The sequence below is a fragment of the Neolamprologus brichardi genome, chromosome 9, assembly GCF_056152115.1.
Source record: "Neolamprologus brichardi isolate AB-2024 chromosome 9, ASM5615211v1, whole genome shotgun sequence".
NCBI lineage: Eukaryota > Metazoa > Chordata > Actinopteri > Cichliformes > Cichlidae > Neolamprologus > Neolamprologus brichardi.
Genome location: NC_142112.1, coordinates 33681439 through 33697054, shown reverse-complemented (window position 1 = coordinate 33697054; position 15616 = coordinate 33681439). Strand labels below are relative to the sequence as shown.

Here is a 15616-nt window from a genome sequence, read left to right as displayed (position 1 = left end):
CACACAGATCAGACACTACATATGTGTGTGTCTAGAAATTATTAATTGCAATTTCTGTTCTTTATCCAGATGTTTACATCCTTTCTCAGTAATCTTTCATATCTCAATATTCACATTTTTGTGGATCATGTTTACAACTTTATAGATTACAGTCAGTCGAGTGAGAACAAGTCCCCAATATAATATGTTCTGCTATTTACCAAAGCTTTTTAAATACATCTATTACAAACCTAAAAACTCTACAAAATGGAAACTTTTCATTAGATTTAATTTCTTTTAAAATTGACATGAATAAAAATATAGGTAATCAATAGATTTTGTCCCAGTTCCTTCTATATTATTACGATTATAAGTAATTTCTGGGTTAATTTCTAATTATTTATTTTCTAAGGCAAATAAGTTTGTGCAAAATGTTAAAGTAGTTATAAATATTGTCAGAAGAATCCATTCCATTTGCCACAATCTTACCAATAATTTTTTAGCTTAATTATTAAACATGATGTCTGATATACTTGGTTTGTTTCATCTTCTTCTGCATTACTTAAAAAATCTGTCTCCATGTTTTTAATTCTATTTGTAACAGAATAGTTATTTATCATACCTTTATTGAATTATTTTTCAGACGTTTTTGTGCTATGCCTCTTCTGAATAATATGTCTTGTAAAAACGAAAAAATATAATAATGATAATCAGTAACAATTTCTTTCTTTCTAATAATAAAACATTTACAAAAATAAGACAAAACAGACACGGACATCATTGCAGCAATCGAAAAGCAAAATTAAATTTCAAATTAAAATCTGTATATTAATAATGTAATTGGTGAAACTACTGACAAACATCAAGATCTTATATTTTCATATTAAATGAATGTATTTTAAAAGACGCACTGACTTTATAGATTTACATTTTATTTGTAAATTCATGTGTCTTGGTCCTTTAATTCTGAGATTCCTTAATGATTTGGTCTCTATTCATTTATTGATATTGAACAGCTGAATATAAATGAAGTGCTTTACATCCAAGCTGCATCAAAGCTCTCACCAAACCCCCAACCCCAGACAGCAGCCTCAAACTCGAAGGAGAGCTCAACACCGTCTTTGCTCAGTTTAAGCCCCCACCCTCCCCCCTTACCCAGCACACCCCATGAGGTCAGGAGCAGACTGAGAACGGTAAACCCCACGAGCCAGCTCTGATGGCATCCCCGAGGCTGTGGTAAAAGCTTGCCCAGACCAACTGGCAGGGATCCTCACCAGGCTGTTCAACCTCTCTCTGACTTATGCCACCATTCCCACCTTTCGGAAGGCTTCCACCACTATTCCCACCCCCCCAAAAAGATGGCATAGACAGCCTCATTTCCTATAGCACCATAGCCCTCGTGTCTGTAGTCATGAAGCCTTTCTAGCACAAAGTGTCTCAGCACATCAGAGCCTGTCTACCGCCTCCCTCGACCCCCACCAGTTTGCTTACAGATCGGTCCACAGAGGATGTCATCACATCGCCCTGCAGATCCATCTGGAGAACAGAAAGAGCTACGTGAGGATGGTCTTCGTGGATTACGGCTTAATGTTCAACACCACCATTGCAGACATCCTCACCATCGAACTCCACCATCAGTCTGACCCCCCCCCTTCTCTTGTTTTGTATATATTTCTTCTGTTTGATATTTATTCCTGCTATCTTACTATTGATAATTTACTCCTGCACAGTTGGTGTTAAGCACCCATAATTTTGTTGTACATGTACAATCACAATAAAGGGCTATTCTATTCTATTCTATTCTATTCTATTCTATTCTATTCTTTTCAGAAACCCTGATTCATTGTTCTATTCTCTTATGTTTGCCTGCTTTTAGACCCGAGGCATGATTTGATGACTGTGTCTGATATCGGGCTCTTTGATGTTGCTTTCGTGTTTCTTATTTGAAGAAAAATCCTGGCACTTGTCATCTATTTAAATTTAAAATGTAATTTATAACCCCACGTATTTCACATGAGGTACGATTTGTGCCCACGTTTAAAAAAGTTTTGCAAATATAAATCATATAAATCACATAGATCTGTGATTTAAAGGATTTTAAGCCCCCGTAGATCACAAATAACACACGTTCACACCTTTTTCTTATTTATTCAGCTGCTTATTTGTTTTTTTCCCCTAAAATTAATTCCTTAATTACACAAAGTGTATTATTACATGTATTTTTCTTTTTTTGTATAATTGTTAAATGCTAACGGTATTTTCTTTCTTTTTTTTGTCTTATCTTTTTTTTCTTTTCACGATGCTTTAATGCATTCACATTTCTTTGTTAAACTGCATAATTTTCTGTTCTCTTCAACATTTAATGCCCCTAATTTATAACCACAAACAAACAGCAACCCTTCAAACTTTGAGGAGGATTAAAGTGACTCTGCTTATTTGGTTTTCAGACCTTTAGAGAAAGAAAAATCTCCTAATCCCAGGCTTCTTCCACCATGACTTCTGTGACCCGCTTGCTTGCTGGTGCTAACAGAGAACATGCTGTGCAGCCTGACATCACTTTACTGAGTGTGCTTTTGTGGTTTTCCAAAAACGTGGTGGTATTAATTTATGATTTACACTTTGACTGCTCAGAGAAGAAAGGCACAATATAAACACTGGTCCATTCAGCAGATGTTTCCTAGAATGTCTTATTATATCCTTAAGAGCTGACTTCCTGGACTCACAGAGTTTGCCAACCTCAGCTTTTGATTAGAGCTTGGACTTCACCCTAGTCTCCAGTGCAACTGTCTCTCACATAAGGCTGTCTCAAGAGGGCACGCGGCATCCTACGGGACTGTACACACCCAGGACATCGGGTGTTTAAGCTGCTGCCGTCCGGCAGGAGGTTCAGGCTGCTGAGGTCCCGAACAAATAGACTCAAGGACAGCTTTTACAACAGGGCAATAGCCCTGATCAATGCAAAGAGCTGACCTGATTGGCTACCTCCCTGGACTTTTTTAGGGGGGAGGTAACAATGTTTAAAACAATAACAATAATGATATTTATATTTATAACAAGGTGCAATAATAATTAATGTGCAATAATAACAGTATGCAATACAAATACACTTATTCTTCTTTTTTATTACTAAGTTATTATACTGTGTTGCGTTGTGATGTGTCATATCGTGTCGTGTTGTGTTATATGTAGTGCCGACGTAGGACAGTTTTCCAATTTCATTGTACTATTGTACTATGTATGACTGTGCAATGACAATAAAGAGTTATCTTATCTTATCTTATCTAAGACAATGGTCAAAAATCCAAAGAGCTTTTTTATTGAATCTTTATTTCACATATTTACACCCACAAAAATTGGATTATTTACATTCACATTTAATTGTCTGGCAAAGAATTTAATTCTTAATAAACTGATGAGAGTCTGTTTTTGATGTCCGGCAAATAAACTGAAGTGGACAAAGAGGGCTGAATTTAAGGTACTGGCTAAATTCACATCAACTTCCCAGTCTGATTGGGAGTGAAAGGGAAAAATAGCATGGACTGTTTTGTAGTAGATCCACTTCATAAATAATTAACCCCAAAACACAAATGTGAAACCACATTTTTACACCAAAGCTGGTCCAGAGCGTAACATGACTTAACAAGACTTAAACAGCCACCTTTACAAAAGTTCAAACACGCGTTCTTAAACACAACGTACGAGAAATGATTGTGCTTTGCATTTATTTACATAAGTAATACAGTGAATGTTGCATTCATGTCTTTTTATGTCACGTTAAACTCAACTAAATCTCGCTGCATCCATCAGTGAAAACAACAAAATACCTTTAATGGGGATACTTGAGATTGAATTCATAACCAGATTAAAAGTATTCGTTGCTTAAAGTTACATTACCAGGTGTAGTCTCGTGTTCAGCAGCATCGAGCTGATCATTTTTGTGGTAATGGTAAATATTTGGAGGGGGTTTACATTCACGCCATTAGCAGATGATGATGATGTTAATTATAGCAACTTCTCCAGGTTTTCTGCACCTTAAGTTAGAATTAAGATTTTATATTTTATTCCACTCAGAATGAAATTTGAGGCCAGCTGCTTTAAACAAGCAAAAACTGGAGGAAAAAAGCTGTTTGTGTGGTTTGTTTGATGCTCTAGTTGCACATGAAAGCAAACATTTCCTTGGCAGGACAGTAGACGTGACCTGGACCTTGTTGGGAAGTGCACTGGTTTGATTCCCATCGCATAAATTTTGAAATCACTTGGCCGCCAGTTTTTACTGACAGCTAGCAGACAGGAAAAACCTGGTCACCTTATTTGTTACATATTCTGTTCTCACGCTTTATTATTTTCAACAGTTGAATTTCTTCTTTTCTGACGCCCAGTCATTAATGCTGTACCAAACAATAGCTGCTCTGCTCTCACAAATCACTGGGACCTAATACGAGAGATCTGGGAGTTTAAATCAGGCTACGGTCCTATTTGATTGCCTCAAACATTTGTTTCCATCATGCACCTCTGTCTGGTCCTGTCTACTAAGGTTTGAGGCTGCAGAGCATGTGTGAAAACAGCTTTTTAATTTGAATTACCTTGGAAGGCATCTGCTGTGTTGTTCACTACAACAATGTGGAAAGCAGCAGAGCTACATAAACATGAAAACAACATATTTCTGCTGTTTAGATGCAGACCATTTTCCCGAGTCTAAAAGTCACATCTGCAGTTAATCCAACATAGCATGAATACCAACTGCAAGGGAGCATTTAATGCACCTCTTGGAGAAAGGTTTGAGTGGACGAGCCAAAATGCTGAAGTCTGACAGAAAAAAGCGAGACTGTAAGCAGTCTGTAAGCAGCCCTATTTCATAGTCCCAATATGGTTGTCAACATGATGGGTCGGTATATTAAGTGTATCTGAAAGGCAGTAAATTTATACGGGTTTATACTTTTACCCACATGTTTGTACTCTGACTGGGGGAATATCAAGAACAAAGAGTTCACGAACTCAATACTTAAATGATTATTATAAAAATAAAAAAATAGAGCACAGCATTTACATCTCTAAACAGGAATACACCTAAAATTTCTGTGTGGACTCAAATGACTTTTATACAAACATTTCTTAATGGCAGAACTGAAAAAAACTGCAGCTGGTATTGATTTTGTTTATTTGTGATTGGTGTATCCAGGCCTTTTGGGGAGCACTGTCCCCTCAAAGCAAGATGGTTCCTTGGTTTAAACTTTGTGGCCAGGTGGGCCTTTTATGTGGAGCTTTTGTGTTCTTCCTGTGCCTCCATGGGCTTTTCTCCAGGTGGTCCAGTTTGCTCCCTCAGTCCAAAAACGTATAAGTTTCTTAGTGTTTCTAAATTAGTCATAGGCTTGGATATAAGCGTTAAAGCTCTGATTCTTTGTGCTAGCCCCCTGATGGACTGGAAGCCTGTTCAGGCAACACAGACTGCTTCAGGGGTTAAACAAGAATAAGAACAAAGAATAAAAGTTTGACAAACTCTCGGTCTTTGGCAAACCTTCCTGTGGATATTTGTGTTGCACAGCCACTTCACAGCCAAATTTCCTATCAGTTAAATCTAACCCAGGCAAGGCCACTATGGCAAAACATTACTTCCATCTGCACTAATTTACTTTTGGCTACATGACTCTGCTCTGGGACCTCTGCAGCAGCAGCAAGACCTTGCAGAGAAAAAAAGAAAAAGAGGCGGTAGGTGAAGGTGGGCTACAAAGTGGCTTGCAGGTGTGGAGCAACTGTAGCTAGGCTGAAGCAGTTTAAAATGCATGCCCTACATTACATTTGCCTCAGGGTGAGTAGTAGGCTGTAAGAGTTGATCTGCAGGTTTGCATCTCAGTGTGACATTGAGACCTACCTATCCAAGATTTCAGCTAGTCTGTTGTTTAAGCCTCTGGAGACGCGTAATTTGGGGGGTATTCCGGTGTAGCCCGTGGATTCGTTTAGATTGCATTTTAGCAAATTGAATCCTCCTTTTGCTCTCCACACAGATTGTAGATGACACAACAAGAAATTAAACAGTTTGTGCAACAAGTAGTCTATATTTTGCTGAAGATCTAGGTTGGATATTGGACCCAGAGCTATGAATTAGGCATTAGATGCCTAGTTGGATATTAAAATTGCTTTTGGGTCTACATATCCTTAAAAACTGTGCTTCCGCCTTAAAGAGATGTTTGTAAAAAAAAACTACACCCCTGGAAAGTCCAGTCCACACTTACTTTAAGACACTCGAATACAAAAGTCTGTTTGGTTTGATAAGCACTCATGCACAGCCACATCAGTGTCTTCTCCCCCCAGAGAACCAGTGTCGTAAAAGTTGTTTGACTTCTCCTTGACTTTTATAGTTTTGAACTCTAGGAGAAGTCTAGATGCTACCACGCTCATCATTACAGCACGGTAGCATCATTAAGCTATTTCATCAGGTAAAACCCGAGATGCCGAGTCCAGGACCTGCTACTCTAGCTGATCAGAAATGCACCAAAGAAGCTGGTCTCTTCGTCCATGTCCACAGCAGATGCATTTGTCACCGTGACGAACAGGCGGTCGCCGGTAGTGAGCGGGAACAGCCCCCCCTGGTGGGCGGAGTGAAGAGAGTACTGGGAACCTCGGGACCAGCAGGAAGTGCGGCTTGTTTTCATCAGCAGGATGGGAGCCGGGTATGAGCTCATCTGTTGGGAGAAGAGCAGGTGAGAGAAATGCGATATGTTAGAAGTGCTAAAGAATGAGTGCTTCAAAGGTGGCGTAAAGGCAAGAATTACAAATTTTGATTTCATGTTTGAGTCTCAACCACAGAGAAGAGAAGCAACCAATCAGCTGTCAGCGAGCTGTCACTGCTTATGATCCTGCTCCTAGATTTTGTCTTAAACAAAAGCTTTCTTGGGAGATGTTTACAAGTTTCTCAATCATACTCTCATCCAAGAATCTGTCTTTTGCAGGACAAAACAAATTAATTTAAATTATAATCTCGGCTCAGAAAAACAAAGCAAAAGACAAAGAAGAACCCAATCCATGTGCTCCATGAGTACACTGGCATATGGCCCTGCGGTGGCTGGTTTCTAAATGCTCACTAATAAAAGACTATTACTCAGAAGACCTTTAACACAGACTTCTTTGATGGCCTGTACCAGACAGTATCATTTCAGCACCAGAGGTTTTCTCTTGGTCGTTCAGCAAAAAAATCAAGTGGAAGTTGGTCAGTTGAGGCAGCTAATTTGGCTAATGCTAATCAGCTGCAGCTTGCCTGGTGAGTGACTGGTTACTGTCACATACCTGCAAACATCAAGCATGACCACTGTTAAACTAGTGAAGTCCAACATTCACATTTAATAAAACATCCATTTACAAACAGATGGCACACGGCCCGGGATGCCTTAAAAAATTGTGACAATAAGTTCAGCATGTTTTTCCACTTGCACAGTCTCCACAGTCTCTACAGGAAAGACTGTTGTCATAAATAACGGAGAAGCATCCTCAGCTCAACCTCCTTAATTTGGTTTGTTATGACAGGCCATCTTAGGGCTGTTCGATATAATGATATATATCGGATGACGATATAAAAACGTCTATCGTTTCATTTTACGCTATCGTTCGTGGTGTCGCAAAATAAACTCTTTACGGCAATATTGTTTCATCGTTTTGATGTCACTGTAGTAGCTATATTAATTTCTTAAGGTTCTCTCTTTCTCTTATATTTAATATAACCACACTACGGACGGACAAGCGCCTGTTTTTATGCGTTGTCGTTAGCAACAACGACGGTGAAACCATCGCGTGTCCGCTTGTTTATGTTCCACATAAACCTTTCACAATAAAGCCCAAGATCCTGTTGAGACTTTTCAAAATAAACTGAATCACGTGAAAGAGCAGATTATTTACAGATGAGAAGTAAAAAAGAGCCGCCAGGTGCTAAAAAATAAACCTTAGACTCAAACGTTAGAACAGGTTTTTCCCCGCAGTACGCCGTGTAATAAATACTCACAAAGAAAACGGCGGCCGTTACAACTTATGTCTAAAAATGTATCGTTTCATGCATCGGTTAAAACACTCGACTCCAGCTACATGATGTGCAGCTGGAAACACTTCCTGCAAGTCGAGCTGCCCGAGATTCACAGAATTTACAAAAATGTTACATTTTTGTGATTTATATCGTTATCGGACGATAGAATTCTTATATCGGGATATGAGATTTTGGTCATATCGCACAGCCCTAGGCCATCTGTAATGTCTTCTTCAGAAGGACTCTAAAGACTCCGAACAATGATTCAGGCGTCTGAATTGGCAGAAATTAACAGTTTGAACAAACACTCTCATGAACTCATCAGCTTTAAAACTTGCGACACAATCCCAACTATTACATCCTCCTCCACCAGACTGGATGCCCCAGTGGGCTCCATTTTCGACATTTTTATTTTAAGTCATTTTTGATCCAAAAATAAAAAGCACAATGGATTTGAATGCCCATTAATACACAAACATAATGCTAGAAAATGGCTCTTTTTCATTTTTATGGGTAACATATGTCCCCTTTAATTGAAGTTTTAGCTGACAAAGCAGAAGCCAAAGGTTACTCAATATTTACAGCAATTCTGTCTGAATGCTTATTAGTCATCATATTTTACTAGTCAGACACCATCCTAACACACCCCCACCCAAGTGACTCAACAGTCTGCGATGTTCTGTGCAACAAACACTAAAAGATTACAAATAAATGTGCAGATAGGTCAAGACAAGCTGGATTTAATTCATGCAGAATGAGTTTTGTTTTATCGCTAAAATGAATAATTAGACCGATGCATGAGTACAGGTCAAACCAAATATTTACAACACTAGACGAGTGAAAGAACAAAAAGTGATAAGTTAGTTTATGAATGTGTCTCTCACCTTCTTATAGATGTACTGCAGCAGAGGTTTCCCCCTATCCTCCACCTCCTCGCTGTCCTCGCCATCCTCCCCCAGGTGGCTGTGTCTGAAGTAAGTCTGGGCGTAGACGTAGTAGAGGCCCGGCTGCGACACCACCAGCTCCCCATCCACCAGCTGGACGTCCTGGAGGAAGGCCAGCCCCTTACGGCCCTCCCACCATGAGATCTTCTGGCCATAAACGCGCCGCCCAGCAAAGACTGGAGCTGAGGAAGTAAGGCAAGTGGACAACATCAGATTCTGTTATGCAATCACATGTGATGACAGCTAAAACTTCATTTTAAGGGTGGTGGAGTTCAACAGTTTGTTTTAAAGACTCCTAATAATGAGGTCAGGATATGTGAAAGTAATCATTCTGAGCCAAAAACTCTCAGTTTTGGGAGATTGTTCTACTCATAAATCTCTATGACGTCAGTGAGAGGGGATATCCCTAATGCGGTCGTCTTAGGCCCAGAAGCCGCACCCAACTGCTGTCCAAATTTTGTTAATGAGGGGCATTCAATAAGAAGAAAGTTGGCTTAAAGGGGCAAACAGCTTGTTTAAGACAGGGGATCTGGCTTATTTTGAAGTGTAACTCATGCAAAGCTACGCTAGTAGAGTAAATTGAAAGGTCACTCTGTGCATGCTGTTTAATTTTTGCTCTAACGCAATCTGCCTAGCGGCCACTTTCAGCAGCACTCACCTCCTCCTGCTCGCTCCAGTTTGGGGACAAAGCTGCCCGTGACGTGAGCGGCAACTTTGGGGCGAGAGAGAGAGAGCAGCACCTGGGAGACTTCATCTAACGTGAAGGAAAGGATGGAAAATACACCCAGAAAAGTCCGGTCAGAGGATAGATCAGTATTTAGTAGGTCATCGGTCAGATGTTTGCATGTTTCAGTTTTGCTTTCTCACCTTTCACTTCCGACGAATTCTGCCTCAGCCTCTGTCTCTGCCTCTGCTGAGACAATGACTGTAGGAAAGACAGTGGTAAAGTAAGATTTTTGAGTAATATGTCTGTAACATTAAACATAGTAATAACCTTTCGCCACTTTATCTGCCGAGCGAGGCCATCAGCTCATACCGCAGACCTGCCAAGCAGCGTCTTCTCTAACTTTGACCCTGTAAATGTGCTGACATCAGATCAGGAGACTTGCTCCTTTGAATAAAAATAGAAGTCTTCGTGTTAGTGTTGACAACGGATTTTTTCCTGGAAACGACCCGTCTCCAATTTCCTCGTGTTTTTCATTTCTTTTGCCAATTAATTGGAAACTACTGCCAAACCAACTAAAACCATTTTCTAAATAATGGCTCTGGACAGTTTAGCTCAGCTGCAGAAATGCGTGTTAAAAGATAAAAAGAAGAGGCTTTCTGAAAGAATCTGAGAAAAGAGATTTGATGATCAGAACATAACAACAGTTAATCATCGGAGATTAGAGATTCATGCACACTTTAAAAACAAGATGTCACTGGATAGTTTCAGCACGGGAATACTAATAGCAGGTTGTCAGTCTGACAAACTGCCGGTTCATTGCTTTGGTTCAAACGGAAATATTTTCTCCTACAGGATCAGTTGTCTTAAGATGTCTTTTTTATGCAAATAATTCTTCTTAGTGGAAAAATCCTGCCGATATTGGTGCTAGCACATTTGTAGAAACTAAGACTCATCACACCAGGCGGACAGGAGAGTCGTCTGCTGCTCATCTGCTTCAAGTTTTGACATGTTCTGTGTTCAGAGAAGCTCTTCTTCATACCTTGGTTGTAACGAGAGGTTTGTTAGTATCGCCTTCCTATCAGCTCAGCTCAATCTGGCGTCAATGAGGCATTTTCATCCAGAGAACTCACAGTCACTGGATATTTCCTCTTTTTCAGACAAGTGTCTGTGAACCAAAGAGATGACTGTGTGGGAAAATCCCAGCAGGTCAGCAGTTTCTGAGACACTCAGATCAGCCTGTCTGGCATCAACAACCTTTCAAAGTCACTTAAATCACCTTTTTTCCCCATTCTGATGATCAGGTTGAACTTTGTCTGCATGTCTAAATGCACTGAGTTGCTGCCATGTGATTGGCTGACAGGTGTACCTAACAAAGTGGCCAGTGAGTACAATAAAATGATTAAATTAGGTTTAATTGACGCTGTAAAACTTTACACCAACACATCTGCAGCATTTGGGTGTTTTTTAGGTTTCTACCATTCACCTGCCTGTTGAATGTGTTTTTAGTTTTCCTTCTGAGTTTAAAAACCCAAACCAACGTCCTGGATCAGACCGTCTCTGTGTTGTTTATGTTCTGAACTAAATTTAATCAACCAGCAGAATCGGAAAAAATCCAACTTGAAGTATTTAGCAGAGCAGCAAAGTCAGAGGAGGAGAGAAGGGAACGAAAACAAACTATGTGCACAAATAGCAAGCAAAAGAAAATGTGTGTGTGTGTGTGTGTGTGTGTGTGTGTGTGTGTGTGTGTGTGTGTGTGTGTGTGTGTGTGTGTGTGTGTGTGTGTGTGTGTGTGTGTGTGTGTGTGTGTGTGTCAGTGCAGGGCAGGTGAATGCATTCCTGTGCTGATTAAACCACACAGGATCACATCACATCTCCAGCTATGAAGGAGTTCATTGTGCATCCGCAGGCAGTGATTTGGATCATTTCAGTTTTTCTTTCTTCAGCGAATATCCACAGGAAGCCCCTAATAATGATAATAATAATGACCCCTCTTTGAGTTTAAGAGATAAAGCTGCCTTTATTCTACATTTTTCTTTCTGCCGATGAATCCCATGGAAAACAATAAATTAATAGTTTTAGGATAACAATGGAGCCCTGTTAAACAGAAACCTTGTGTTTTTAGTCGTACTCCTGCTCTCCCGTGGCGCCCCTCTTGTGTTTATCACCAAGAGTAAAACTTTACTTGGAATTTGCTTTGCTTGAAATTTAATTGAACTCCAGCTGTGCGGAGTTCAATTAAATAAGGGACAGCAGAATAAAAAATAACAATAAACCTTCTTCAGCATTTGCTTTCTAAGCATTTTTCAGACTTTGCAGCTGGGAGGAGCGTAGGAGGTTAGCAATGTCTCCAAAGCCCTGTGGGTGGGGAGTTTCTGATGCAGTGCAGTGAAGGAGAAGAAATTAAGTTTTGAAATCTCAGCAGCTGGCCAAATCATTCGAGTCATTAATAGAGATCGGCTGAAACCGATATGCACAGCTCATTTGCAGATTTTACGAAGCAGAAAAACTCTGCAGCTGAAACATGAAAGCAACTCTGAGCTGCCAGAAGCTGCAGATCCTCTAATGACCACTTGAGGCTCCTAAAGTGAGTCAGTCCCCCCAGTAACTTCACAGCAGATTTAAACAGGTTTACTGAAAACTGTTTTTATTCTAGTGACTCATTGAACCCTTCATAGTAGCTGTATGAGACCTGAATTATTTGAAGTTTATTAAGGCTTAAATTTAGGGGTGTGCGTCTCATGAGTGACAGGTAGCCTGTAGCTCTCTGCTAATATGTGGATTCTGGATACCAACAGCTTTTCCAGGAAGTCTTTGTCTCTTCTTTGGTATTTTATCACTGTTTCTAAGTACTAATTATCTGATATATGTGTCTGTAGGTTACAATAAACAGTCTATGGATGCAGCAACAACAACAACAGCATGGCATCAGCCAAAATGCTATCACTGAGGCTTCAGAAGAGGGTTTTAGAAAGAAGCAGGTGACGTCAGAGGCATTATATTCAGAGCAGCAAGTTAAAAGCCAATCAAGTTGCTGTGCAAGTGAATAGGAGAGGCGGTTTCTGCTGTGTGGTAGCAGACACAGCTCTCTATTGGTTAAATATAAAGATGTATTTAAGTGTCTTCTTACTTTTTCTTGGCTTCCTGTATCCATAGTGTGCATAAACATGGCGCGTATTCAGCATATGTTGAGTCGTTATCATTAACGAATGATAACATTTCATGACTTTTCCTAATACTGGTTTACTCATCGTGTAGTCAGTGTGGGGCTCTGGAGTGTGTGTCAAACGTCTACAATAATAATGGATTGGATTTATATAGCGCTTTTCAAAGCACCCAAAGCGCTTTACAATGCCATTATTCATTCACTCTCGCATTCACACACTGGTGGAGGCAGCTATGGTTGTAGCCACAGCTGCCCTGGGGCAGACTGACAGAAGCGAGGCTGCCATATCGCGCCATCGGCCCCTCTGGCCAACACCAGCAGGCAGTAGGGTAAGGTGTCTTGCCCAAGGACACAACGACCAGGACCGGCAGGGATCGAACTGGCGACCTTCTGGTTACAGATACGCTGTGTTTATACCCTGTTTATTTTAGCATAACTAACACCATTTCTCTTAGACGTTTCAGTGATGTTCTTCTTCTACAATAATGAAATGATTTAGATGTGTTAGCTGTTGTGTTGCTTGTTTATTAGTGAAGTTAGTTATTTGTATAACAAGCAAAACCCTCAATACTTCATCTTAATTACTGTTTTGTCAAATCTGTAACAAAATTTGAACATTTCAATGAAAATGAAGTTAAGAAATGCTTATTTGCCATCACTGGTATTCCTGCAGGATGAGGTCAAAATGATCCCCTAAGAGGTTTTAGTGTTAAACCTCATTTCGGGGCAAAGTAGCCAAACATTGTAAGAGGGTTTAATCAGATTTGCTGCTTATTCTCTACATGTTTTTACATCCCACTGACAGCTTAAAGTTAAGACGCTTTCTCCCTATTAACTTAGACTGTAACTTTAAAATAAGCACCCTGATTTCTTTCACAGTTTTAATTTAATTTCACAGTAATGCCACAGTGGCTGCATTCATTGTTTACATACAGTTTGTGGATTTTATAGGTCAGTTAAGTTCTGGGGGGTAAAAGTAAGCAATAATTCCTCGTGATACCGTACCTTCTCGATGAGGAGGTGAACCTGCTGAGTGACCTGCCAGCATAGATCCCCTCGCACATCCGTGATGCTCTGCAGGTCAGTGCCCGTCAGACAGGAGACACTGCTCCTGGCAAAAGTCTCCTTTATCTGCGAATAGTGAAGGTATAAAGAATAGCATGGAACAAGTGGAGCAATGTCTCTTTATTTTCCCATCAAACATTCCTGACACACCTGACGGTCTCTGTGGTTTCATTTTGTTTGCAAAACCAAAAGTTGTTTTCAAGGTCTGTTCGCTTTAAAAACATAATTTTACATGCTGATGTTAACTTTATTGCACCAATTTTTCTTGCTCTTTTTTGTAGAAAAATGCCCATTGTCCACACTAAAACAATTACTGTCTAAAGAGTTGGCTTTAGAACCTGAGTCATCATAATTTCCTGGCATGCATCCCTTTCCTTCCTTGTCATGTGTTTAAGTTTCATTTTCCACATATCGCTGCTGCATCTCATCTCTGGGTTAATGATTGATTACTGTAAACAAAGGTTGAGAGTTGTACTGGACTGAATCCATCTGAGCAGAGGACTCTCAGATGTACTTCACCAAAAGTACAGTCAGGGCAGCACAATCACACTCACAAAAATTCAGGCGCATAGGTCTGTACAAACTCTTCCTGACAGTCACAGATGATCGTAAAATTATCTGCAGGCCACCTCTCCTGCTGCTTTTCTTTTGAACTTCCTTGTTCTCTGTTCTACGTTTGCAGCTGCAGAGAAAAACAAGGTGTGTATGTTTGCGTGACATTACATTGTGCAAACCCAACTCCAGAGCAGCATAAGTGACCTGCATTACAATGTGTAAAAGAAAAAGAAAAAAAGAAAAATAAATGAAAAGTGGGCTATATGTTCTTTGGAGCGCAGCAGCAACACCAGAGCGCAAAACTAGTTAAAGTGGTTTGCTCCAGAACTTGTCACCGCTCAACTGCGCATTAAAACTCTAATTAAGTCATCAGCAAAATGAAGTAAAACGCGGCTGCATCAACTTTGCCCCCGCCTCGCTGTGCGCAAAGCACGGCCATGCGTAAAAGCCTCCGCGCGTCCCTGACTCCTCTGTCCGAACTTTAAATTCTTCCTTACCGAGTTGAGAGCCGTTGTGAAGTGCAGCACGGTGATGGTGACGACCACAGTCTGCAGCAGAACCGCCACCAGCAGCAGGACCCCGAGCTTCGGACCGGAGCCCGTCATAACGACAGACTGCCGTCCGGTACCCGACCAGCGCCACCCGTCCCGTTCGCAGACGTCCAGAACAAGAACAATGGCAGAGAGCTGACTGCTTAACTTCTACCCTCTCTGTCCCCTGCAAGCAGGAGGAGGAGGAGGAGGCGGGGCCGGGCCTGAAGAACAAGAGCTTTTCCCTCTTTGAGATTTGTGCTGCAGGGATTATTGTTTCATTTCTGCGCTGAAAAAACACAGATAGCCTTCTAGTTTATTATGAAGTCTCATATCGTTGGTATAGATCTCTGCTCCGAGTTTTACTGTGAGAAAAATGCCTTTGACATGACCGGAGATCATGTTCTGAAACATGCTCAGAATAGCTCAGCAGTTGGATTTTGGAATGCACAGGACTTGCGTAGAGAGTTTGTGGAGGCTAATCTAAACGAATGATTTCACCACTTTTATTAAATCTTTATGAATTTGTCGTCCAGGGCAACAATGGAACAGCTGTGTTTATCATTAGTATCCTAAATGAATTGTATCTTTTTTTTAAAGAGCAGAAGTTCAGATGTAAGGGGTCATATGTGTGTATCGCCCACTTAACTATTTTGATTTGGGGATTAACTTTTTCTAGTTTCAAGTTTTTCCTGCTGCCTGGTG

General features: G+C 40.5%; 1 protein-coding gene across 1 annotated transcript; it reads right to left on the bottom strand.

The window, feature by feature from the left end:
- Window positions 1-3286: 3286 nt before the first annotated feature.
- On the bottom strand, window positions 3287-15078 carry LOC102778362 (tumor necrosis factor ligand superfamily member 10-like). The gene is made up of 6 exons (XM_006804466.3): window positions 14879-15078; window positions 13767-13892; window positions 9799-9856; window positions 9590-9685; window positions 8872-9113; window positions 3287-6659 (listed from the first exon to the last, which is right to left on the bottom strand). Exons 1-6 carry the CDS (start codon window positions 14984-14986, stop codon window positions 6450-6452), a joined length of 840 nt encoding a protein of 279 aa, XP_006804529.1. The 5' UTR covers window positions 14987-15078; the 3' UTR covers window positions 3287-6449.
- Window positions 15079-15616: the final 538 nt, after the last annotated feature.

Bases quoted from the DNA above. Each gene is read 5' to 3' on its own strand.
- LOC102778362 (XM_006804466.3), bottom strand. From the start codon at position 14,986: ATGACGGGCTCCGGTCCGAAGCTCGGGGTCCTGCTGCTGGTGGCGGTT. The intron at 9,857-13,766 runs GTACGGTATCAC...TCTTTCCTACAG, and splicing joins TTCACCTCCTCATCGAGAAG to TCATTGTCTCAGCAGAGGCA. The intron at 6,660-8,871 runs GTGAGAGACACA...TTCTCCCAACAG, and splicing joins TGCAGTACATCTATAAGAAG to ATGAGCTCATACCCGGCTCC.